The sequence below is a fragment of the Myotis lucifugus genome, unplaced genomic scaffold (genome assembly GCF_000147115.1).
Source record: "Myotis lucifugus unplaced genomic scaffold, Myoluc2.0 scaffold_1095, whole genome shotgun sequence".
In the NCBI taxonomy this organism is placed as follows: Eukaryota; Metazoa; Chordata; class Mammalia; order Chiroptera; family Vespertilionidae; genus Myotis; species Myotis lucifugus.
In genome coordinates, this window is record NW_005872143.1 from 18,691 (window position 1) to 42,517 (window position 23,827).

The window sequence follows — 23,827 nt, forward strand, 5'->3', positions numbered from 1 at the left end:
GGACTGCTGGCTCCTAACTGCTCGCCTGCCCTGCCTGCTTGATAGCCCCTAACCGCTTCTGCCTGCCAACCTGATCACCTCCCTAACCCGCTCCCCTGCCAGCCTGATTAACACCTAACTGCTCTCTTGCCAGCCTGATCGCTCCTAACTGCCCTCCCCTGCCAGTCTGATCTTGCCCCCAACTGCCCTCTGCTGCCAGCCTGATCTCACCCCCAATTACCCTCCCCTGCCAGCCTGATCTCGCCCCCAACTGCCCTCCCCTGCTGGCCTGATGGCACCTAACTACCCTCCCCTGCCAGTCTGGTTACCCCCAACTGCCCTCCCCTGCAAGCCTGGTCCCCCCCAACTGCCCTCCCCTGCCAGCCTGATGGCCCCCAACTGCCCTTCCCTGCAGGCCTGGTCCCTCCCAACTGCCCTCTCCTGCTGGCCCGGTCCCCCCCAACTGCCCTCCCCTGCCAGCCTGATGGCCCCCAACTGCCCTTCCCTGCAGGCCTGGTCCCCCCCAACTGCCCTCTCCTGCTGGCCCGGTCCCCCCCAACTGCCCTCCCCTGCTGGCCTGATTTTGCCCCCAACTGCCCTCCCCTGCTGGCCTGATTTTGCCAACGGCCCTCCCCTGCCGGCCTGATCTTGCCCCAACTGCTCTCCCCTGCCGGCCTGATCTTGCCCCCAACTGCCCTCCCCTGCCAGCCTGATCTCGCCCCCAACTGCCCTCTCCTGCCGGCCTAATCTCACCCCCAACTGCCCTCCTCTGCTGGCCAATTTGGTTATGACTGGTCGGTTTCTATACCAGTCAGCGTCAAAAGCTCTGCCTCCTAGGCAGCCATTGGCTCCTCACAGTTCACCCAGATTAGGTTCTGATTGGTAGGTTTCTATGCCAGTCAGCGTCAAAAGCTCTGCCTCCTAGGCAGCCATTGGCTCCTCATATCTCACCCAGATTTGGTTCTGATTGGTCGGTTTCTATGCCAGTCAGCATCTCTGGGCCTATCAACAGGGCCTGATAAAAAAGGCGGGGCTGATCAGCAGCCCTGGTGAAGGCCTGGAGAGAAATGGAGGCGCAGCTGCTGGAGAGAGGCAAGTGCTGATCAATAGCTGCCACAGAGGCTACGGATCAGTCCCAGCTTCTCTCTTCAGGCCTCTCTCCGGGCTTGATTAACAGCCCCCTCAGCAGTCAGTGCTGGGTCACTGTGCCTGCAGCCCCAGCAGTCAGAGCTGGGTCGCCACAGCAACCCAGTGCTGACTGCAGGACTGACTTCCGGTTGGTCGAGCCTCCGGTCGTGACGGACCCAGGGATTTTATATATTAGGATATTTGGGTGACTGGTGTCTTTTTTTAAATGTTTGTTTTTGTTTTTTTTAAATTGATTTCAGAGAGAGGAAGGGAGAGGGAGAGAGGGATAGAAACTTCAGTGATGAGAATCATTGATCAGCTGCCTCCTGCATGCCCTGATATGGGGATTGAGCCCGCAACCCGGGCATGTGCCCCAACAGGTAATTTTTGAACCGTGACCTCCTGCTTCATGGGTCAACACTCAACCAGTGAACCACACCGGCCAGGCGGGTGCCTTTTTTTTTTTTAATTAAAATATTTCATTAATTCAGTGAACAGCTAAACTGCTCAGCACAGTTCCACTTGTGACAGGACTGCAGGAATCACCACAGAGCTGACTCACCTCTGGGCAATCCTGATAAGTAAGAATCTTTGCTCAAGTACAAATACCATTTCAGTTGATCAGAAGTCACATCAGTAGCTCAGAGCAGCGATTTTCAACCTTTTGCATCCCCTGGCACACAAAATAATTACTAAAATTCTGCGGCACACCAAAAAATATGGTTTTCTTGCCCATCAAAAATAAAAATAGGTATAATTTTTATTAATTCACACTAGATGTCTATTGTTGTGTTGGCTGTTGTCATTTTTTTTTTTTATTTGACAATCTAAGGGAAAAGAGGTCAGTGCCCCTGACTTAATAGTCATGTTCTAAAAATTATTTTGGTACACCATTTGAAAATCGCTAAACTAGGGCTTTGTTTGGGGGAATACACACCTCTTCATGGTGAAACTGGCAACACTGGAGGATCTAAAGTTCTTTATTAAAAAAAATATAGAACTGACCTTTATTGAAACTTAAAAAGAACAAAGACAATTTGATAAGTGCCTTGATTATAATGTACCTACTATTTACCTGTAATTACTCTTTATACACAGCCTAAAATTCTTGTTAATGCCTCGGAAAAGTAAATTTTAGAATACTAAAAATAGATTCAGTGCTTTAAAATAATTCCTAAGTGAAAAAAAAGTTTGAAAAATGTAAATTTTTTTTTTAGTGTTTCAATGATTAAGCATAAGGTTAAAATGCTATTTTCACAATAGAAAATACGAGTTATAAAGGATTAAAAAAAGAAAAAAAAAACACCCAAACTTTAGAAGCAATAACATTTGGCCCTGGCCAGATGGCTCAGTTAGTTGGAGAGTCATCCTGTACACTACAAGGTGGTGGGTTCGATTTCAGTCAGGGCACATACCAGGTTTCGGGTTCGATCCCATACTGGGTGCATGTGCAAGGCAGCCGATTAATGTTTCTTTCTCAGATCCATGTTTCTCTCTCTCTCTCTCAAATCAACAAAAGAAATTTTAAACTTAAAAGCAATAATATTTGTCCTACTTAATATTTAGTCTTTAAGTTTGGCTATTTTAAACACACAATGTATACTCTGTCATTCAGGTTCATCTAAGGAAACATGCTTGGAACAGCAGAGTGGCCTCGCAGCTCGAGCATCAACCTCAGTGGCGGAGGCACGAGGACAAGGCCCTGCAGGACAGGGTCCGCAGCATGGGGTCAAGACTCATGCAGCTAATGTCGACTGAGTTACAGACTCACTGAATCTAATTTTCAAAACACAATATTGAATTTGTTACATGATAATCTCATTTCTCTATTTCCAGCAATACTTAGGCTTAGAGAAACTGAGAAGCCAATTCCCAAGTTTCCACAGATCTCAGGAGGAAGCATGTGTAGCATCGGTGCACAGGGAGAAGTTCACAGCCAGTCCACACAGGACGTGGCTCCCCAGGCTGTGGGGTGGGGGTCACAGCCCAGTAGCACTCCCCTGAACCTGACTCTGACCACAGCCCCACTCCTCCCGCTATAAGGTGACGGGGCTGTGAGAATTCGGCCCTGGAACCCACAGGCGAATGACCCAGACCATCGCTAGGCCCAGGCCCAGATGGCTGGCCCCTCGTTCATCCACTGAACACACTTCACTTAGTACTGAGTACATAGCCAGTGTGGGTATACGTTCCTAGGTGCACCAGTCCCTGGGGAAACGGTGACTTCCCAGTGGTCCTGGGGGGCATGAAACAACCGACTCACAGCCCCATGTGGCCGGGCAGATGACGAGCACTCTGTGACCTTGCCTTGGAGAACAGGGAGGAGCAGACGGCTTGGCGGCCAGGCCAATGCCCAGCCACACACAGCAAAGCCACCCAACAATGGGCAAACCCAGCCAGGAGACTCCCCCAAGACCTCGTCAGAAACACTGGAGTTACTGACGTCTGACGCTAAAAACACCTCTGAACTCCCTGGTTGCATCAGCCTGTAAATCCCTTTTTTGGTGTGAGCTCGTTCGTGTTCTGTATCTGTCTGTTTAAAGCCACAGCCCTGACCAGCACAGTGAGGCGGGGGGAGAGGGACGGGTTTTGATTAACTGTCCCAACCAGTCCTTTACGGAATGGCGGTACCTGTGTGCATGATCCTGAGACTCCAATGTAAAAGCTGTATCTGAAACTTGCCATCGCCAAGGCCGACCATCACCACATCTTTGCCCACACTCAGGTAGGTCTGTAAGAGACAGATGTGCAGACGTGACTCACCAACAAAGTCCAGAGAAAGCAAAGAGGTAGCCCAGCCCACAAAGCTCCCCACAGCGGATGGGCTGCCAGTTAGCACATACAGCAGGCATCTCCAAAGATGTTTCATAAAGGAACTGCCATAAAGATACATTAACTCTCATGTTTCCATAGGAAATCTAATTACATTTTATGTAATGCCATAAACATTAGTAAACACCTATCACATGTAATGCATAAAATTACATTAAAATTATGCAGCGTTTATGCTTTGAAAAGAATAAACTGTAGACATTCAAAGGCCAACATAAGTATTGAGAGCAACACCCCCATCTCAAGTTACCGCTTGAAAACAGGAAACGTAATCCTGAAGCACCTGACAGGCCCGGAAGGAGGAAGGCTGTGTGAAGAATGCTAACCTGGATGATCTGCTGATAAATAAGCCGATGGCGTTTCAGATAGTCTTCCTCTTGATCATGAATAAAAGATAAGACCTTGCTTTCTAACCAAAACCCGGTGTCTTCCAAAGTAGACAGGTAAACCTTTCCTTCTGTGCAGAACTGTCCAACGACAAAAAGATAACCTAGTGACGGGCGGCTTGGGCCAGGTGCTTCTTGCTCTGGCCCGGGGTGGAGACGGGACACACCTTGTGCTGAAGGTGGATGCTCAGCCGACAGTGCAGGCTGAAGGCTCGCAGGGCAGCTGTTTCACTGAAGTGCTCAGCTTTCCCACCAGGCGGCTGCAGAATTGATTCCAGATCCACCTGCAAAATAAGATGCCTGTGGGCATGTTCCCACTGACAAGTCGCCACCACACCGTGCATGGCGAGGACGCGTGGCGAGGACGCACGGAGGATGGTGGGAAGCACCTGACATAACTGCACCAGGAGAGGGAGCCTGAGCAGCAGAGGTGACTCTGCAACTCAGCAAAACTGTCCAAGAAATGTAGTCTTCCCTCCCTCTGCCCCTGCAGTCTCCCACTAGGGGACAGGAACATCACTTGTAAGTTCTTGCTTAAGCCTGGTGAAGCCTTTGCCCCGGGGTAAATTCTGACCTGCCCTCTGTGAGGGGCAAAGATAGCCCTGTCAAGACAGACCAACCAACACAGAAAAGAAAGAGAAAAGCAGTTCCCTGGGAACATGGCTCTCCTCCTCGGGCAGGGTGGGACCTCAGGCTGGACTCCCCGACAGTGCACCTAACAGGAGCAGGGCCCTGTTTGGCGGCAGCAACACAGAGGGAAGGGACGTCCCTCCAGCCTGTCATGGGGGTAGAGCCACTTGTCACTTGTGCCGGGGACACTCCCCTACTTTTCCTGGAACCCACGGGCAGTCCCGCCTCCTAAGCCTGTCAGTCACCCACGCCTCATGTCCTTGTCTGCACACTGAGGGGGGACTAGACAGCTCCCCACTCCTTCTCAGCTGGGAAAACTTCCACATAAATACGAACATTTAGACCTGACTTTGTCACTCCTGCTCGTACGCGCGTCACTAACTCTCACAGGTCTGTATCTGTTCTATAAAGTTACCTTGGACATTGCAAGTGCTTTCAAAAGGTGGCTTAGTTTCTTCCGGGGCGCAGCGAGCAGGCACTCTCGGTTCTTCGGGTGGGTCAGCAAGTACTCTACGTAAACCAATGCCAGCTCAGGCTTCAAGGGGCGTGGGGCGTGGATTTGCACCTTCCGCTTAGATGCCGAGCTAGTCTGAGAGAAGGAGAGCAACAAACTGACACACTTGTCCCAGGAGAGCGTCCGCTCTGACAGTCGCCCTCGCCAGCAGATCTAAAGAGACGGGATCCCTGGGGGGGCTCCTCTGGCAGCCAGTCGCAGATGAGTTCCAGAATGTGCCCCACGTGTCCCCAGGAGCAGAGACAGTCCAGCAGCGTGCAGTAGCTCCTCTCCGCAGCCCCCTCCTCTTGGTTTCTCAATGTCGAAATCACACTGCAGCTGAACATATCACATACACAAAATCAGACCAAACGCTTCCACAGCAATCTCCCGCTTGTCTAAAAGGCGAGGACAGCCCTAACCGGTTTGGCTCAGTGGATAGAGCATCGGCTTGTGGACTGAAGGGTCCCAGGTTCGAGTCCAGTCAAGGGCATGTACCTTGGTTGCAGGCACATCGCCAGTAGGGGGTGTGCAGGAGGCAGCTGATCGATGTTTCTCTCCCATCGATATTTCTAACTCTCTATCCCTCTCCCTTCTTCTCTGTAAAAAATCAATAAAATATATTTAAAAAAAAAAAAAGGCGAGGACAACTGGAAGCAGCTTTAGGAAGAGGAGCGTCAGTGCCGCCAGGTTCAGGGTCAAGTCCTCCCTGACATGCCACATAAACCCACCCTCCGTTTCCCTGTTATCTCCATCAGACTCCAGAGCAGATTCCAAATTTGGGGGTAACGATGCTTGCTTAGCATCAAAATATTAATTGTATCATAAATATGAATAAAAACGAGTAATTTTTACTGAGCTAATAACCAACACTATCAAATAAAAAATAAAACGTGAGACACAAAAACAGGCCCCTACGTCAGTCATTTAAATTTTGTAGTCACCACATTAAAAATAAAAAAGAGGAACAGGTAAAATTAATTTCAATAATGTATCCAATCTCCCCACAACATCATTTAAAGATATAATAAAGGAAACTACTGAAGAGACATTTACATCCTTCTCACACCGAGGCGCGGCGTCCATGTGGGTCTGCAGCACAGCACAGTGCCCGAGGCCATGCTCCCCATGTTGCAGCCACACTGGCCAACGCGTCACCATGGACAACAGCGCAGCTCTAGCGTCTCAGCATGTCGGGCTTGACAAGTGCCCGACTCGGGCTCAGAGGCTCAGAGGCTTTAGCTCTGCGCAGTCACCACGGGTTCCTGGACAACGCGAGAGCCCCGGGAAGCTGCCCCCTGTTCCCCTGCACAGCGAGCAGCAGCATCTGAGAAGTCACAGCTGATGGGGGGCAGCCTGCTGAGTGTCAGTGACAACAAGCACAGTGATGTGGGGCTCCCCCTGCACTGCTGCCCTGAGCAGAGTACCTGAAGGCAGACACGGAGGAAGGCGGCATGAAGGACATCAGCATGAAGAGAGGGATCTTGCAGCGGTCATCCTAAAAGCACAAAAAGGAAGACAAAGCGAAAGGGTATTTAAACACCACAATGTTCTGAAAGCTCCCCATTTAACTTCCTATTTTCAAAGTGGCTCAGCAGGAACTACACAGGTAATTCTGGCCATGCGCAATGCGGGAACTTACAGCTTCTGGAAAGCCTCATGTTTGACAACAATTTTCAAAGTGCACACAACACTTCACTGCTCTGTAATGTATTCATTTTTTGCAGATATTTATTAAGCACCTACTGTGTACCAGGCAACAATCTAGAACCTGGGGCTACATCAGTAACCAGAATAACAAAATTTTTTGCTGTAAAAACATTGCTGATAAAAGGAAAAAAAAGTTATCTGAATACGCTTGGTATCTTGAACATAAAACTCAAGAGAATGAAACTAGAGAAAATTTTTAAATAAAATACCCAGAGTCTCTGTAGGAAGACGAGATAGTGTGATGGGAAATGTGGAAAAGAGTTTGCTGGAGCTGCCTCCCAACACCTAATCCCTCCCAATCAGACTCCGCCAGCTAATGGGAAAGGCGTGGGGAGAGCTGATGCGGCAAACACATCAGACTTCTGCAGCGCCTGCACCACCGAGCACTTACGACGCCACTGCTATCTGCCCACGGCGGCAGAACACAACACAAAACGCCCTTGACTCACTCCCTGCAGGGGCCACGGGTCCTCTGAGCTCCTGCAGGTAGAGAAGCTCTCTTGCCGCCATCACTTGGAATAAAGGGAATTAATTAACTGCCTCCTTGGGCTCCCAGGCACCCCAGCCACACTGCTGCCACCTCATCCAGGGTCCTCTGGGTGTCTGTGTTTATCTTCTGAGATTCTTGAGATAATGCTGGTGTCTCAGGACAACGGAATTACTTGAACTTTTAAATGTGCTGGTAGCTTTGGCAGCCTAGGCTGCTGGCTTTCATGGACAGGACAGTTTGCCTTTCAGAGGCGTGTCAGTCACAGAAACAGCTCACAGATGAGCCAAGAGTACATTTTCCAAGAGAATGGGGTTCCCAAGACCTATGATCTTTCGTCACTCAGACTGTGCTCTCTTTATAATTGGGGATAATTTGCATTTTTAACTATTGATCTTATTTTCATTTGTTTTTGAATATGAACTCCCTTCAGAAGTAAATTAAAAAGTCAAGGAATGAGAAGGCTTCCTTCACCCAAACAGAAGTAATGACAACCCCTGGTTCTCTCTGCCCCGATAACAGACACAACTCAAACACTTCCCATTTGCTTTTCGTGCGGCATCAAATGCTGGAAGCTGCCCACACAGCCTAGGTGCTACCGCACCTTCATGTTCACAAACTCCTCCTTCTCAATTCCCTGCAAAGCAAACTGGATTCTAAAGGAGTGCCACAGACCAGCAGAGACAGAAAAATCGAGTGCTTACCCTTGACATTCCCCTGCGTGCTGGGGACATGAAGCTGAAAGGCATGTGGCCTCCACCCCCAGAAGGCTAGTGGCCAACCCCCCTGCCAGGTAAGAACTGGCTGAGCCCCTCCTGCTACAGACGAGGCGCCAGGGCGAAGCAGACGTGTCGAGCACTTCTGCTAATTCTGCTCCACTGTCACCTCAATACGCTTGCTTACAGGTGGCAATCTCACCTGAAACACTTTCAGGTACTCAGGGAGCACAGAGGCAAACTTGTCAATGGTGTAGAGCCTGGCCTCTTTGCTCTTCTCCATACTTCTGTGAATGCTTTTCCAGAGAATCACGATGATTTCTAGCAAACCTGCCATGGATGCAGCATCGCTGACTGACAGGGTTTTATCCAGAACCTAAGATGCAAATAATTTTACTGTGAAAGAATCAAATCATAACAACTACTAAGATAATAGCACTGTCTCTGAAAGCACCCTTCAGAATTCTAGAACGAAAGCAGAAATGTAAAGAATATCAAGTCTATTTTCATGTCTATTGAAAAAGAGTTTATTCTGTATTTGAGAATCTCTCAGAAGTAAATTGGTTTCTAAAAGCCCACCCAAGAAATAACTCATTCTACGTTAACCCTATATCCTTTCAATAAACAATTTACATGAATTATAAATCCTCAAAATGTATAACCTATTGTCATCACCTACGGACATAACACACTAGTAAAAAGCATGCTTTTTCTTTTACTGTACCTTTTGGTTTGTTAAAGGATGTCACTTCTCATCACAAACCTCGACGTGAACAGACTCTGCGTGTGGGGAGGTGTAAAACCTGATTACTCAATGCGATTACACTAAAACTCAGGGACGAGCTGCCCATTCTACAGGCTGGAAGGTGTGACGCCGACCCCGCTCCTCATGGGTTTCCTCAACTTGTTTCTAAATTAATATACGCATTGACATTTCCCAACTTAGGCTGGCAGCAAGCCATAATGGCTGCTGTTTATCGTCTGAATATGGGCCTGAACCACAAAGGCTCTAATAAATTCTCCCCTGCCATCGCCTCAAGCTGCACATATGCACCCGGCAGACACACGGACCAAGTCCTGTGGTGGCCGCAGCAGACAGCTGGAGAACCTGCAGGAACAGGAGAGGCCACGGCGGACTCACTGCAGGTGTTGGTACTGCTGTGCTCTCTACTGAAGTATGACGGAAAGTAAGCTTGATGAATGAGGGTGCACAGAAAGGACAAAAGTCGTTTCTATATAGTGACATTTTTCAATGGGCACTTAATACTCTGAATGAGGTATGGCCAGTCACATTTAAAAAGCAATAAAACTACCAAAGCCTACTATGAGAACAATACAAATAACAAATTAACAAAACTTCATTCTGTATTTAATTCTATGTTTTACTGCTCTGCAGCCTTATCACGGGTGCCTCACAGAAACCATCACTTCTTACAAAAATGTGCTAAGTTCCCAAGTGAGATCTCATTAAAGAGGAAGTTGCCCTAATCGGTTTGGCTCAGTGAATAGAGCGTCGGCCTGCGGACTGAAGGGTCCCGGGTTCGATTCCGGTCAAGGGCATGTACCTGGGTTGCAGGCACATCCCTAGTGGGGGGTGTGAGGGAGGCAGCTGATCGATGTTTCTAACTCTCTATCCCTCTCCCTTCCTCTCTGTAAATCAATAAAATATATATTTTTTAAAAAAGAAGAAGCCAACTTTGTATTTTAGCAGAAATAGCTTTGATTTTTCATAGACAGCAAAGAGGAAAAGTAAAAGCTTCAAAAACTTTTGCTTTCAGCCTTATATTTTTAGAATATGTATGTGACAAATTATATTTCTTTTCTAGCATAGTTCACAATGGAACTACTTATTTCTAAACCCTTGTGTTTTCTGATGGTACAGAAAATGATCTAAAATATTACAAAATGCAAGCTCTCATTAACGTCTAAATTTTTAATAATGAGCCTGGAGGATTCTTTCAATATTTAAAAAACGTAACAGTCTCAACTATTATTACCTCATAAAATACGCTTTTGTCTTTTGCAAAACCATCCCTACCATCAGCACGAGTCTGAGGCTGGCCCAGAAGCCCTGGCACTCCGCAGCACACACCTGCTCATGCCCCTCACGGTGCCCACCTACACATGGCAGCCCCCGCCCTGCAGATGGGGTGCTCACTGTCCTGGCATCTTCAGCTAAGGTTTCTGAAGATTAGCAGCGATAGAATCACTTTCCAGAAGAATCCTGCCCACCCAATCCATACATGGAGGGAAAAGCCCTAAAGAGAGGAACTCAAATCCCAACAGAACACAAAGCAGGGCCAGTTCTGAATGCTCTCAGCTGAGGGTTTCCCAAATCCAGGCTGAAAAGGCCTGTGAGCTGATGCAGCCGCTCCTCAGGCCAGCTGTTCCGATGAGATGCAGCCCCCCTGTCTCATGCCCTCTTCTCTCTGTCCCACACCTGCGGGCCCTGACTGGGGCAGGGACAAGGCTGGTGGGAAGGTGCCACACAGGCCTGAGTCCGGGGGCACCTGTGTGAGCAGTACTCTCCTTCTGACATGTAGCTGGACAGCCTGAGACCAAGGACTAAGCAAAGCCACACTGGAGCCCTGAGCAACCTGTCAGCCTGTATCAGAGTGGACACAGGGCAGGAGCGAGGCAAGACGGACCGGCGCCAGGGCTCGCCTCGGGCCAGCACACAGTTCCATGTTGCAGCAACAGTGTAAACTATCTTTGGTGTCTTCCTTATCAAGGCGAGTCTTCTAACCTAGACGAGCACCACAAAACTGCCCTAAGATTTTACTTTCAATGTCTGTGAGCACGCAAGTTTGGTTACAAGCTTAAGACAGTGCCGACAAGTAGTGTGTCCAAGCCCTAAACATTCTCTTCTTATGCTCTGAAGAAATAGCAGCCAAACAATCTCTTTGATAAATTACTTAAAAAAAATGTTTTAATTGATTTTAGAGAGGGAGAGGGAGAGAGACGGAAAAAGAAGACAGGGAGGGATGGAGACATCTGTATGAGAGACATCAATCAGCTGGCTGCCTCCTGCATGCCCCGTACCGGGGATCGAGCCCACGGCCAGGGCATGTGCCCACACAAGGAATCAAACCAGCAACCTTCTGGTGCACAGGACAATGTCCAACCAACTGAGCCACACTGGTCAGGGTTAAATCACTTCTGATAAATTATTTAAGAGAATTCTAAATAAAACTGAGTCCTAGAGATTCGACCCCATAATGTTTTCAGTAGCATCTTACAGCAGAGGTTAAGAGCTCTACCACCTAACTAAAATACAGTATGCATATGCCACCCCCAGACAGAAAAATATACAGAGAAGCTTAAGGCGAAGAAAATCTAGGACGGGGTGTTACTAGTAATAAATTTCCTCTGCATTAACTCCTACACAAATTCCACAATGAACTACAAAGGATGTACAACAATTCTTTCAAAAACATTATGATCCTCCAAAATAATTAGCTGAAATATCAATACTAAAAGAATAGACAAAATGTTCCTAAAGTTGGGGATTGGGAAGAATTCCCCCACTCCTGGACAAATAATAAACTAATCTAAAACCAGATTAACTTAATATGTGTGCACAACAGAGTCTCTTTAAAATGATGAACCAGCAGCTTTCTATACTTTTTAGACAAAGAAACAATATATTTGTGAAGAACTGACAGGACAAAGACACTTAGGTTTGGGTGCTAATTAGTGAGAAACATAAACAAGTTAGGACTTGGGTGGTAACTGATAAAGGGGTAACATGGTTTGTTTATCAAGGCTTTTGGCCCTGGATTCCTAACTTTAGCCACTGGGATCTTTTGGGGTGGCCTGTGCTGGGCCCGGACACTCACATCACAGCCCATGGAAACGAGGGGTAACATGGCCCAGGGCTCGAGGCCCCGTGTCCTACTTACACTCACGTTCTCCTTCTCCCTCTCCTCGTCCTCCTCCTGGTACTCTCGGACTGCCTTCCGGATGCAGGCATTTAAGCAATGGCGAATCACATGAATCAGCTTTGCTATAATGTTGAATATAACCAATAGTTTGTTCACATGTTTCTTCAACAAAATTGCCTTTTAATAGTAAAATATAATCCCAAATAACTACAAGTGCCATCCAAGGGAAACCATTCAGCAATGCATTCAAGCACAGAGCTTACTGCCAGGCTCCTTGGCGTGCATACCTATGTTGGTGCAGGCGGTGTGCTCATGGGCGTGCTGGTAGAACCTCCTGGCAGCAGCATGGTTCATCTGCAGCAGCGTGACGCAGCGCTCACACCACACCTCCTCCGGGAGGTTCACGGGCAGGAAAGAGTTAAAGATGAGGCTCACCAGGCGCCGACACACAGGCCTGGAATCTGATTCCAGACGAACCAAAATATGCTCCATGGGGCAGATCTTCCAAAACTGTGTGAAAGCACCAAGCGGGAACCTGTCAATGGTTCCTGTCACCGTAACATTTTAAACAAAATTTCCAGAGCATAACAAAAAAGAAATTAGATGTTGTTCCTCCAACGCTGGGTGCAGGAGACCCGCGCCTGTGCCAGCACCACCTGCAGCAGACAGCGGCATGCTGCCCACCATTCCACTGGGTGACAATCACCCATTCCTGTTAGCTGCTTCTCCACAGGCCCATCAATCTCTGACCTTGATTTTCAAGAACAAACCTTTCAGAGACCTCACCACTAAGCCACTCTCTGCCTTCCCTCTAAGAGCCAGCTAAGATCAAGACAAAAGAAGCACCTCATTAAGACAAAGCCCAGACTCCGGTCCCAGGCCTTCTTTCTGTCTTACTGGTCTTTCCCCTTCTTGTGGGGAGACTCACTAGTAAAGCAGAAACAACTGCCCTCTCTATTCCTCCCAGCCATCACCTCCAGAATCCTGTGCAAGCAGATTTACAGCTCAAACAACACTAAGCCAAACACTTCCCTTTCAGACTCAGAATCTCGTTTTAACAGGCTGTTAGAACAAAGCCAATCAAAACTGCACCCCACTTTGTTGAAACTGACATGCTGATTCTAAAATTGTCATGGACATGCAGAGGGCCCAAGCCGCAGAGGGCTCTGAAGGAGGAGGCGAGGGGTTCACACACCAGACTCAGGGCCCTCAGCACCCAGGCCTGTGTGGCCCCGGCCCAGCACGGACAGCAGGAAGGCTAGACAGAGCAAGTCCAGAAACAGACCACACCATCAACTGATTTGCAGCACAAGTACCAAGGTAGTGAGAATGGGGATGATGTAGGTATTCTTACTATGCAGGTCATATAAAATATACTATTTTTTAAAACATAAAAATATTCAGGTCAAAATTTGAAAAGCATAAATACACACCCTAAGCAGTGACAAGGCCTTCCCAGATCCCCATCCCAAGACACCCAATCCCTGCTCGCAGGCAGCTGTCACTAACGTCCTGACTCTCCCAGGGTGTTTTATTTGTATCTGAGCAAATATGGGCTGTAATGCTGAATGTTCCCCATTTCAAACAGCTGGCTCCTACGCTTGCTTTTACTCTTCTATCTTAGAGTTGTTTCTGTGTAAGTTGTTCCTTTCACGGTCACACAGCATTATGTCATTGCACGAGCGCACCGCAGGGCTGTGCAGCGGACCCTGCACGGATGGGCGTGTGAGCTCTTTCCCCAATGCTGTGGAAACAGCCTTTTTGAAAGTAAATTTCAGAGAACCATTGTGTGGAAGGAAAAACTCACAGATAACACCAAACAATAATGACGACCCATATAACTAACATTTAGCCAAACGCTGAATTTTGTCTTTTTGTGGATGAAAACAAATGTACTTATTTACTTCATGTCTTAAATAAGAAAAACCCTATTTACCCCACCTTGGCAGCCCTTACGGCTTTAACTTTCAACAGCATTTCCACGAAAGCCACTCTCACTTTCTCCGAATTGTCGTGGAGACTGTATTTTAGTGCTGGCAAAAGCTGCTCTAATAATGGGTGGCTTAATTTGTTATCCAAAATTATCGGTAGACACTGCAAGAAAGGAGAAAGACAAGATTCAAATTAGAACATAAACTAAAAAGGTTCAGGTGAGAAAACATCTGGGTCCACTGGTGAAATAAGTAAACACATCTGTAGAAAATAACACTTTCTTAAACGGTTTCACGTTAACACACACTTTGAATGAATTAGTATGGTTTCAAAGGCTGACCATTATTCCTCCACTGTTTCACCCAAACAAGATTAGAGTAGCTTTAAAATAACCTTCTGAGTTAAAGAAACACAGCACCACTGCTGGTGGAGCGGTGTCCAAAGCTTAGACCATAGAGTCCTTCATCTATGCCAACAGCTCTCACCTTCTCTGCACCTCCTGACTCCACCCTGCAGGACCCAAGCTCCTCAGATAGAGGCCAAGTGACCTGCCCAAGCTCAGTCCAGGCACCGACTTGTCGGAAGACTGATACGCCCTGCCACCTTCTCTTTTCAGTTATTAGGAAAATGGGTTTCTTATTTTAAAAGACATCTATATTTTAAAGGTCATAGGTAAATATTTACAGATGAGATTATGCAATGTCTGGGATTTGCTCCAAAGGAATTCTCGGAGACAGTGGGTGGGACTACAGATGAAACGGATGGACATGTCCTAGTAACTACTGTGACTGCGTGATGGAGGAAGGACAGTTTTGTAGATTCTTATGAAAAGTATATACTAGATATCAAAAAGGCAGAGAGGGTGGGTGGGAAGAGATGAACCAAAGAACTTGCATGCATATATGCTAACCCAGTGGTTCCCAAACTTATTTGGCCTACCGCCCCCTTTCCAGAAAAAATATTACTCAGCCCCTGGAAATTAATTTTTTTAAAATTTTAATAGCAGTTATTCATCGCCCCCAAATGCACCTGTGGCCATCACCGCCCCCCTGGGTCACTGCAGCGCCCACCGGGGGGCGGTAGCGCCCACTTTGGGAATCACTGTGCTAACCCATGGGCACACGTAATAGGGTGGTGAGGGCCTGGGGCAGAGGGGGAGGGGGGTTAGAAGAGGTCAATGGGGGGAAAAGGGGACATATGTAATACTTTCAACAATAAAGATTTTTTTAAAGGGTCAATTTTAATGTTTACTTTAAAATTTTTAAAGTCCATCCAGTTCCTTTTTTAAAGTGCGGTCCCCCCCCCCCCCCCCCCCCCCCCACACACACACATTGAAGAAAGACTATTTCAAGTAGATAATTTGGTTGGTAAAACCTTACCTTGGACATACAAAAAAAAAATGTCAATAGTGATATTATGATGTTTATATTTTAAGATGTTTCCCTCTGTATTTTCTAACTATCCTACAATAAATAAACATTGCTTATATAACTTAAAATCTTACCTTAAAGACAGAACAGCGCACATCGGCCGAGCTTGCATCGAACGCCAGGTCCCCGGTCACTTTCTTCAGGAGGTCAATGAGAATTGTCGGAGGCATCATCTCCCAGTATCTGGAAGTTATCTTACAAACACCAAGGATCCCTGCGGAACGGACCATTGGATACGGATCTTCTAAAAGGCTCTAGAAGTAGGAGGGAAAACAGCTTAAAAATCTTAAATCAGTTCCCTTTCTATCAACATCTGCTTTACACATAAGCACTTTGGACACTCACAACTCACCCAATGTTCCAAGTTACAGAACTACGGGTCATGCAGACCCACAATCTTTGGTCAAGTGTCATTTCCACAGCTGACGACTGCAGCCCTCATGGGGCCTGATTTGACAATCCCGCCCACAGGATGTGGCTGACGTAGGGCCTCCAAGGCTGCTCCACTGTTGAGAGCACTGTCCTGAGCACCAGTCTATTAGACACTGCCTATGCAAACTGCTCCCGAGTTCTCCAAGTGTTGAAATGCACTGAGCCCAAAATAAAGTCATTTTGCTTGCAATGACTCAATCCAGACAATGGTCCTACGTATCTGATGGAAATACACGAGAGCACCTGGAGAATCCAACACAACCAGCAAAACCCACAAAACCATGACTCCTCAACTCTAAACTTAACTACCAATTCACAGGAAAGACAGAGGGCAGAGGAACACACCAATGACACTGTAGGGATGGGTTCTGTAAAACCAGGACTCTGGGGAACAAATGAATTAATTTGGCATCTTCAACAACAAAAAAATAGCAAGGAAAAAAAGAGAGAGCCCGGCTGGCATTGCTCAGTGGTTGAGCATCGACCTATGCACCAGGAGGTCATGGTTCACTTCCTGGGCCTGGGTTGCAGGCATACAGGAGGCAGCCGACCAATGATTCTCCCTCATCACTGATGTTTCTCTCTCTCTCCCTCCCTTCCTCTCTGAAATCAATAGAAATGTACTTTTCTTAAAAAGAGAGGAGAGATTTCTGGAGAGGGACATCCTATTATAATTTCAGCTTTCTTTTAAATATATTTTTATTTATTTCAGAGAGGAAGGGAGGAGAGAAAGATAAATGATGAGCTCTGGCTCGTTTGGCTCAGTGGATAGAACATCCGCCTGCGGACTGAAGGATCCCGGGTTCAATTCCAGTTAAGGGCACATGCCCGGGTGGCAGGCTTGATCCCCAGTCGGGGGCGTGCAGGAGGCAGCTGATCAATGATTCTCTCTCATCATTGATGTTTCTATATCTCCCTTCCTCTCTGAAATAAATAAAAAAACATATTTAAAAAAAAAGATCAATGAGAGAATCATTGATCAGCTACCTCCTGCATGCTTCACACTAGGAATCAAGCCCGAAACCTGGGCATGTGCCCTTGACTGGGACCCTTCAGTCTGCAGGCCACAGCTCTATCCACTGAGCCAACCCAGCTAGGGCTATAATTTCAACTTTCTGTCTGAGATTTTTCATAATTAGTCAGAAAACAAACAAAATTAAGTATTTAAGAGTGCCATGGGTAACCATCATTATCATGGCTTTTTTTTTTTCTATTTCTGCCTATAATTTTCTTCTACTAACTAGGAAACTAATGTTTTTACTTGTGTTAGGAACCTGCGCGTGCGGAAGTGTGGAGAACTGAGCAGGGGCAGCACTTTGCAGCAAGGAGAGGAAGAGCCACAGCACCCAGGAAACAATGTCACACCTCACGTCCTAACGCCTCATTTGAAAACCCAGTCACCTGGAAAAACAACTGCAACAGGCACTACCTGTAGGTTTGCCTTAGACACACGACCCACAACTCCACAGTAGGCAGTATCCCCACCCACAATTCACAGGGGAAAAGACAGAAAAGTGTCACCCAAAGTTACACAGGTGGAGTCAAACCTGGGGGTGTTTTAACCCCTATGATATACTACTTCTCTGCTGGAGAGATAAGAATACACTTAAAACATTTAAAATTATATGAAGCAATAATTAAATGTTCCAAAGGAGATGAAGAGGAAGAGAAAAGGGCACTATGGACCCACAATGTCACCGGGGAGAGAATGGATTTCCTTGAAGAATGTCAACATCTGGAAAGCTTGCCATGGAGGGGCAGGGGGGCAGGGGAGGGACAGGCAGATGCAGGGGACAGCCGGGACGCACACCAGGCCAGACAGAGCTGAAGTGATAAGGAGCTTGACTGCATGAATACGTACATAGAGCTCTTCAAACTGTTTCTGAATTTCACTGTCCATTTCAATGGCATTGAAGTTTGGATCCCTAATAGGAAATGCTTCAACGAACAACAGGGCAGCATTTGAGCGAACTTCAGAGTTTCTGGCCTGGAATAATGAAGGAAGAGTGTGTCAGGGCCCACAGAGAGGACGGCATTAGAAGGCGTCAGTGGAGAGTCTGAGTAAAGGTCCTGGCATCTCAGCACAGACTGACTTACGAATTAAAGACAATTTAAACAGACCGCACTGAGACCTTCCTTAGGTTCAGCCAAGCGCAGCTCAGTGCTGACAGATGGAAGACTGCTTCCTTGCTCAAAGCCCACCTTGCATCACTAAGACACACTGACATCACATCCCACCCCAAAACTCCCCTGTGCTGCAATCCTGTGACTGGAATGCTCCCAGTGCTGTCATCCTGGCGCCCAGTCTCAGCAGGGGGTCTTGAGGAACCAGGACACCCTGCCCAGCTCTGCAGACCCCCCTACCTCTGCTGGTTTACTGAGCACAGCCCCTCCTCCCCTCCCCAACTGTGTGGTCAGCACTAAACCAACTCAGATCAGTCTGATTTAATAAAAGAATAAAACATTCATCCCAAAATGTCACGAGGCTCCCAGCCCAGGCCTGCTTCTACTGCCCTTCCGCGGTTTGGAATGAGTGTGTCTAAGCACGACAGACAGCCGGCATGTGCACCTTCAGGCCTCTCCAGAGGATGGGCTTGTACAGTCGGTAGAGCATCTCCTCCACACCTTGCCGAACTCTCTTCTGATGGTGAAAGTAACTCAGCACCTGGAGCCAAGAAAGAAGAACACAAAGCACCACATGTGAAGGAAACCCACAGCACAAGGACAGAGCAAGGCCCACCAACAGCCACAAACCTCATCACCTTTCGGATAAAACAGAAAAGTGTCAGGCCACGTGGTCTCCACAGCGTGCCAGGTAAAGATGGACTGGCTACAGCTCTGCTCGGGTCTAAGAGCCTTGCTGGACTCCCAGCACAGGCCCACCTGTCCCTCCAAGTGAGTGTCACTGCTCAGTGGTCCTGCACAGCATGAACTTAGCTCACATACCAAGTGCTTCTGAACAACCAGCAACAACTGCTCTTTGAGCTTCTCTTCCTTTCTTTTCTGCTCCCTTCTTTCCCAGCCAGAATCTTCCTGCCACTTTTTTTTTTTTTAAATCCTCACCGGAGGATATGTTTACTGATTTTAGCGAGAAGGGAGAGAAAAACATGGATTAGCTGCCCCAGTAAACACTTCAACCAGGGATCAAACTCAAAACCTAGGTATGTGCCCCAACTGGGAATCAAACCTGCGACCTTTTGGTATAAGGGACAACGCTCCAACCAACTGAGCCACCTGGCTAGGGCGTTTCTGCCACTCCTCACAGACTCCTGTCCCCAACAACAATCAAGTCTGCCTCACTTCCTTAATTCACAACTCTAGGGGATTGATTACATAGGTAAAAAGTGAAAAATAAATAGGCTATAAAACAGCCTGTGCTTTAAGTGAACTTGACTCATCTTTACCCTAAAAGAACTACAGTCTAAAGATTAATTTTTCTGATTGCTCATCTTTACTTAGTTTTTATTGATGTCATAAGTGATATGAGTCTATAGTCTGTTTTTGTATACAATATTATCAAGTTTTGGTATCAAGGTATACTTGTTCACAGAAACATTTGTAAACAGATTTATTGAGATAATTCATATACCAAAAAAGTCACTCTTTTAAAGTGTTCGATTCAGTCGGTTTTAGTATATTCAAAGTTGACCAACCATTGCTATTATGCAGTTTTAGAAGACTTTCATCATTAATACGGGGACTTTTACTTTCTGAAGACTTCCGAAGCATTTCCCAAAGATTCTTTTGACATATCGATAAAATAATTTATCATATAAATATAGTGTTTATCCAAAAAAGAATTTTAAGAAGAAACTATGTGTTATAAGCAGCAAGAACAATTACTTAGAGTCCAGGAATGTATTTCATTTGAAAAGGAAAATCTAATATTCTTCCTTTTAATTCTTTCTGTGCATTTTCCCATAAATTTATCTACACTCATAATATTTTAATTACTCAGAGACCACAGCAGGAAAAACAGATATGAAAAGGAGTCTTTAGTCATTTGGTTCCAAGAGTGTGAGGCACCCACGTCACAAATCTGTAGTTTAACATGATGCCACTCCTATGACTAAACAGAACCTGAGACACCAAACTACACGTGTGATCACACCTGAATGAACCACACTGGGATGGGGGTGGACAGGGGGTTATCTCTGGGCTCTTTATCTTTGGATAACTCAAACTAAATCATCAATAACGTAAAGAAATGTTTCCTTACCCATTCAAACATTCTATAATTAGTATACTGACATTCTACAAACAACTGCAGCTTCACTGTTCACAAAGGAAAGAGTCCACCTTTTCCACTTAGCTTCTTGACACTCGGTGCCAAAAGCAACAGCTGATCAACATAACAAAGGGGACTCAGCCCTCCCACCAGAGTCCAACCATCACCAGGCACCTACCAGTGTGGCAAGGGCACTGACAAGCAAGCCTTACTCAGTCACACCATTGACAATCTATATATATAAAAGCCTAAGGGACCGAACAACTGGTTGACCGGTCGCTATGACGCACACTGACCACCAGGGGGCAGACGCTCAATGCAGGAGCTGCTCCCTTGTGGTCAATGCGCTCCCACAGCCAACCTCCTGCGGTCCCTCCCCCGGCCGGCTGGATGGTCAGTGTGCTCCCACAGCCAACCTCCCACGGTCCCTCCCCCCGGACTGGGCGAGACAGCCCAATCGGCCCCAATCGCCAGGCTGAGGGACCCCACCCATGCACAAATTCGTGCACTGGGCCTCCAGTATAAAGATAAAATTCAGATATAAATTCTGAGATGACTTTTTAAAAACAAAATCTTACCAAGAGAAACTAACAAAACACTATCCCATATGGTCTGCAGAATACCAAAATGGAAATATAAATGTATGAAAGTAAATAATAAAATTAGTCTCAACTATCATCTGTTCTGGAAAAAAAGCAGCAGTGGAAATTAGAAAGTGATGATTCTGGACATATTTATGTCAAAGAATTTAATTAAGGTGGCTTCATTAAGTTCTGACACCATAACAGTATTGCTTTGCTTCACTAATTAGAGCTTTGGTGGCAGGATACAACTGCCAAATACCAATATCGAGATTCTGAAAAATCCCCTAGAACTGATAGCCACCAAGGCTTAACTTCAGCTTTAAACTTAACAAAAACAGTGATCTCAAAAGGAAAGAGCGAGACAGTGGACGCGTCAGGGCCTGCTCACCTCTCGCACTCGGGAGTGCACTGGAGACCTCCGCGGGAGGTGGATCCCGTGGTACATGAAGTCCTGGATGCAGTCACTTTCGATCGTCTGGAACAACAAGCGGATGGAGTGACACGGAGTGTGCGTTTCCAGACAGACAGCAGGACCGGCAGAGCAGCAGTGCCAGCACAAACTTCCATCTCACGAGGAAGGAACCTGGCTCCTTCCATCAGAGCGTCTGTTTTAAGTGGACACCTCTCTCTAATTTTCACCAGAGAACACTTAGCTTCCTCGATCTTATCTGATGACATACTAACTTGTGATGAATGGCAGTTCAAGCCAGCAGGCTCGGAGACTGAGTGAGGCTGGGAGCCCTCATCTGAGTCGTCCTGATAACCTCAGAGGGCTGGATTTTTTCCAAGGACCTCCCAAACGACACTGACCTACCTCTAAGGGATGGACGGATTCCAAAGGGACTGAAACAAGGTCTTTCGGAGCTGCTACAGGGAGGGGCCGGGCAAGACGGGCTGTGGGAAGCTCCTGGGAGGCCAGGGCACCAAGGATCCCCAGTGGGGAGACTGAGGCAAGGCCAGATGCCAGGAGCAGCCCTGGTCCTCCAAATGCCATGGCTTCAGGAAAGATATAAGGGAAGCCTCCTGCTAGTATTAACCTCTTCTCCATCATCTTTGAAACTATTTCCTCACCTGAAGCCACTAACAAATCTCAGTCATAAGTGGGAACCAACCACTCACTGCCGACTTGTGATGACATAGGAGATCCCTGGCTCCACCTCCCGGGCTCTGGGCTTTTAGAGCCAACAACCAGAATGTGACCGGGTTTCTCCAATATACCAATGGCACAGGATCAAACAGATGAAAGGGGGGGGGGGGGGGAACAATGCTCTCAGAGAGTGAAATGACACAACCAGCAAATGCCATTGGGAGACTTGCTGGAGCAAAAAAGAAAAAACTGTAAAAAGACATTTTTGGGCCCTGGCCAGTGTGGCTCCATTGGTTAGAATGTTGTCCCATACACCAGAAGGTGATGGGCTCGATTCCCAGTCAGGGCACATACTAGGTTGTGGGTTTAATACCCCATCAGGGTGCATACAGGAGGAAACTGATCGATGTTTCTCCCTCACATCAATGTTTTGCTCTCACTCTCCCTTCCTCTCTTTAAAAAAATCAATTAAAAAATGGAAACGTTATAACATAATTTTTAAAGACATTTTTAAAACAAAGCTGATAAATTTAAATATGGCTTAATTATTTCTAAGACTCCTCAGGAATTGTTAATTTTGTTGCATGCGACAATGGCACCATATAAACCTATCTAGACAGGGATAGTGAAGAACAGACAAGAAATGAATGTCTGGAATTTGCTTTAAAAACTTGGAGGGAGAGGGGAAGGGCAGAAACAGAACTATCCGGTACTAATTTGGCACAGACCTAGTCAAACAATTAAGTTCTTAATTATAAATTTCTATGTTTTAAACCATTACTGGAGAAAAAGGGGACAAATATTCCTTCCTGTAAGTTTCATGTGGTAATAAAACAATGCAAAAAATGCATAACAATGCCCTGGTTTTGTCCTTTCTCCAAAAAATTATGCTATAAAACTATTCCAGAAGTTAATAATCTTTTGTTTTCTAGAAGTAGAAGTTGGTGAGTCACATAAACCGAGCATAAGCAGGCACAGAGCAGAGTAGACAGAAATCAACTCCAAGCATCAGGCACCCTCCCTGTCTGCCTGCAAACCGGCCCCCCACCCACTAACTCAGGGTCCATTCCTCCAAAGGAAAGACCCCTTTTTTACTTAAAGCAAAAACTTTACTCTCAGAGGAAAAGAAAACACATTTGAGAACCTAGTATGAGAAAAATATAAAGGATATAAGACTGATACTTTTTGGTATTTTTGAATACTTAATTGTGATTATGAATTATATCACCATACCTTCATAATATAGATATTATACAGTCGTTAAAGGTGAGCCATATTCAAAATGAATATCTTTAAATTCTGGAAAATAATGCAACTAAAACAAGTGGCTGAGGTTCCCACGCAGCACTATCCAACAGAAATAGGTGAGACATAAGTGCAGTTTTAAGTTTTCTAGTGGCCACATTAAAAACAGAAAAAAGAAACAGGTAAGTTTATTGTAACAATGTTTTGTTTAACCCAATATATGCCCAAACTATCAATACTGACAGAGCCTCAGCACAGGATTTTCATTTTTTCCAGCACAGGCTTTGAATCACTCTTCCAAGGAGAACGTAACAAAGTGTTAACATTTAATAAAATAAAAATACCTCCAATATTTTCCCGGAAGCCTTTCTCCAAGCTCTGAAATAAACTTCTGCAATGTGTACCATCAAGGATCTATTTTAAAAATAAAAAAAAAATTAATGCAAAGAATTACACTTTTAATGTGCATCGCTCTAGAACTCTCCTGCCCCAGGGAAGAGCGTTGGCGCGGGAGTGCTTTGCGAAGTCACTGTGGAGAGTTGTTAGCTACCCACAGCAGTAAGTACAAAAAGAAGAGAGTTTTGAGAGTTTAGTATCAAACTATGTTCTTCCTTCTCAATCAAGGCTCCCCCAGAACTTGACTG

At 46.3% G+C, this 23,827-nt stretch overlaps 1 protein-coding gene across 6 annotated transcripts in view; it reads right to left on the reverse strand.

Annotated features, from left to right (window-relative positions):
* Nucleotides 1-23,827, reverse strand: part of NCAPG2 (non-SMC condensin II complex subunit G2) — a 66,109-nt gene that overhangs the window by 15,680 nt on the left and 26,602 nt on the right. For 5 of the 6 annotated variants that reach the window (XM_023748029.1, XM_023748027.1, XM_023748030.1 and 2 more), the window contains 15 exons: nt 23,528-23,597; nt 21,240-21,326; nt 18,609-18,704; nt 17,901-18,026; nt 15,682-15,861; nt 14,187-14,339; nt 12,533-12,755; nt 12,264-12,367; nt 8,564-8,737; nt 6,876-6,946; nt 5,637-5,787; nt 5,371-5,547; nt 4,493-4,609; nt 4,266-4,406; nt 3,739-3,838 (listed from right to left, as the gene is read on the reverse strand). In XM_023748029.1, coding sequence (XP_023603797.1) covers nt 3,739-3,838; nt 4,266-4,406; nt 4,493-4,609; nt 5,371-5,547; nt 5,637-5,787; nt 6,876-6,946; nt 8,564-8,737; nt 12,264-12,367; nt 12,533-12,755; nt 14,187-14,339; nt 15,682-15,861; nt 17,901-18,026; nt 18,609-18,704; nt 21,240-21,326; nt 23,528-23,597 — 1,970 coding nt within the window. The remainder of the gene's footprint in view (nt 1-3,738; nt 3,839-4,265; nt 4,407-4,492; nt 4,610-5,370; nt 5,548-5,636; nt 5,788-6,875; nt 6,947-8,563; nt 8,738-12,263; nt 12,368-12,532; nt 12,756-14,186; nt 14,340-15,681; nt 15,862-17,900; nt 18,027-18,608; nt 18,705-21,239; nt 21,327-23,527; nt 23,598-23,827) is intronic. The other variant, XM_023748028.1, reaches the window with a different exon arrangement.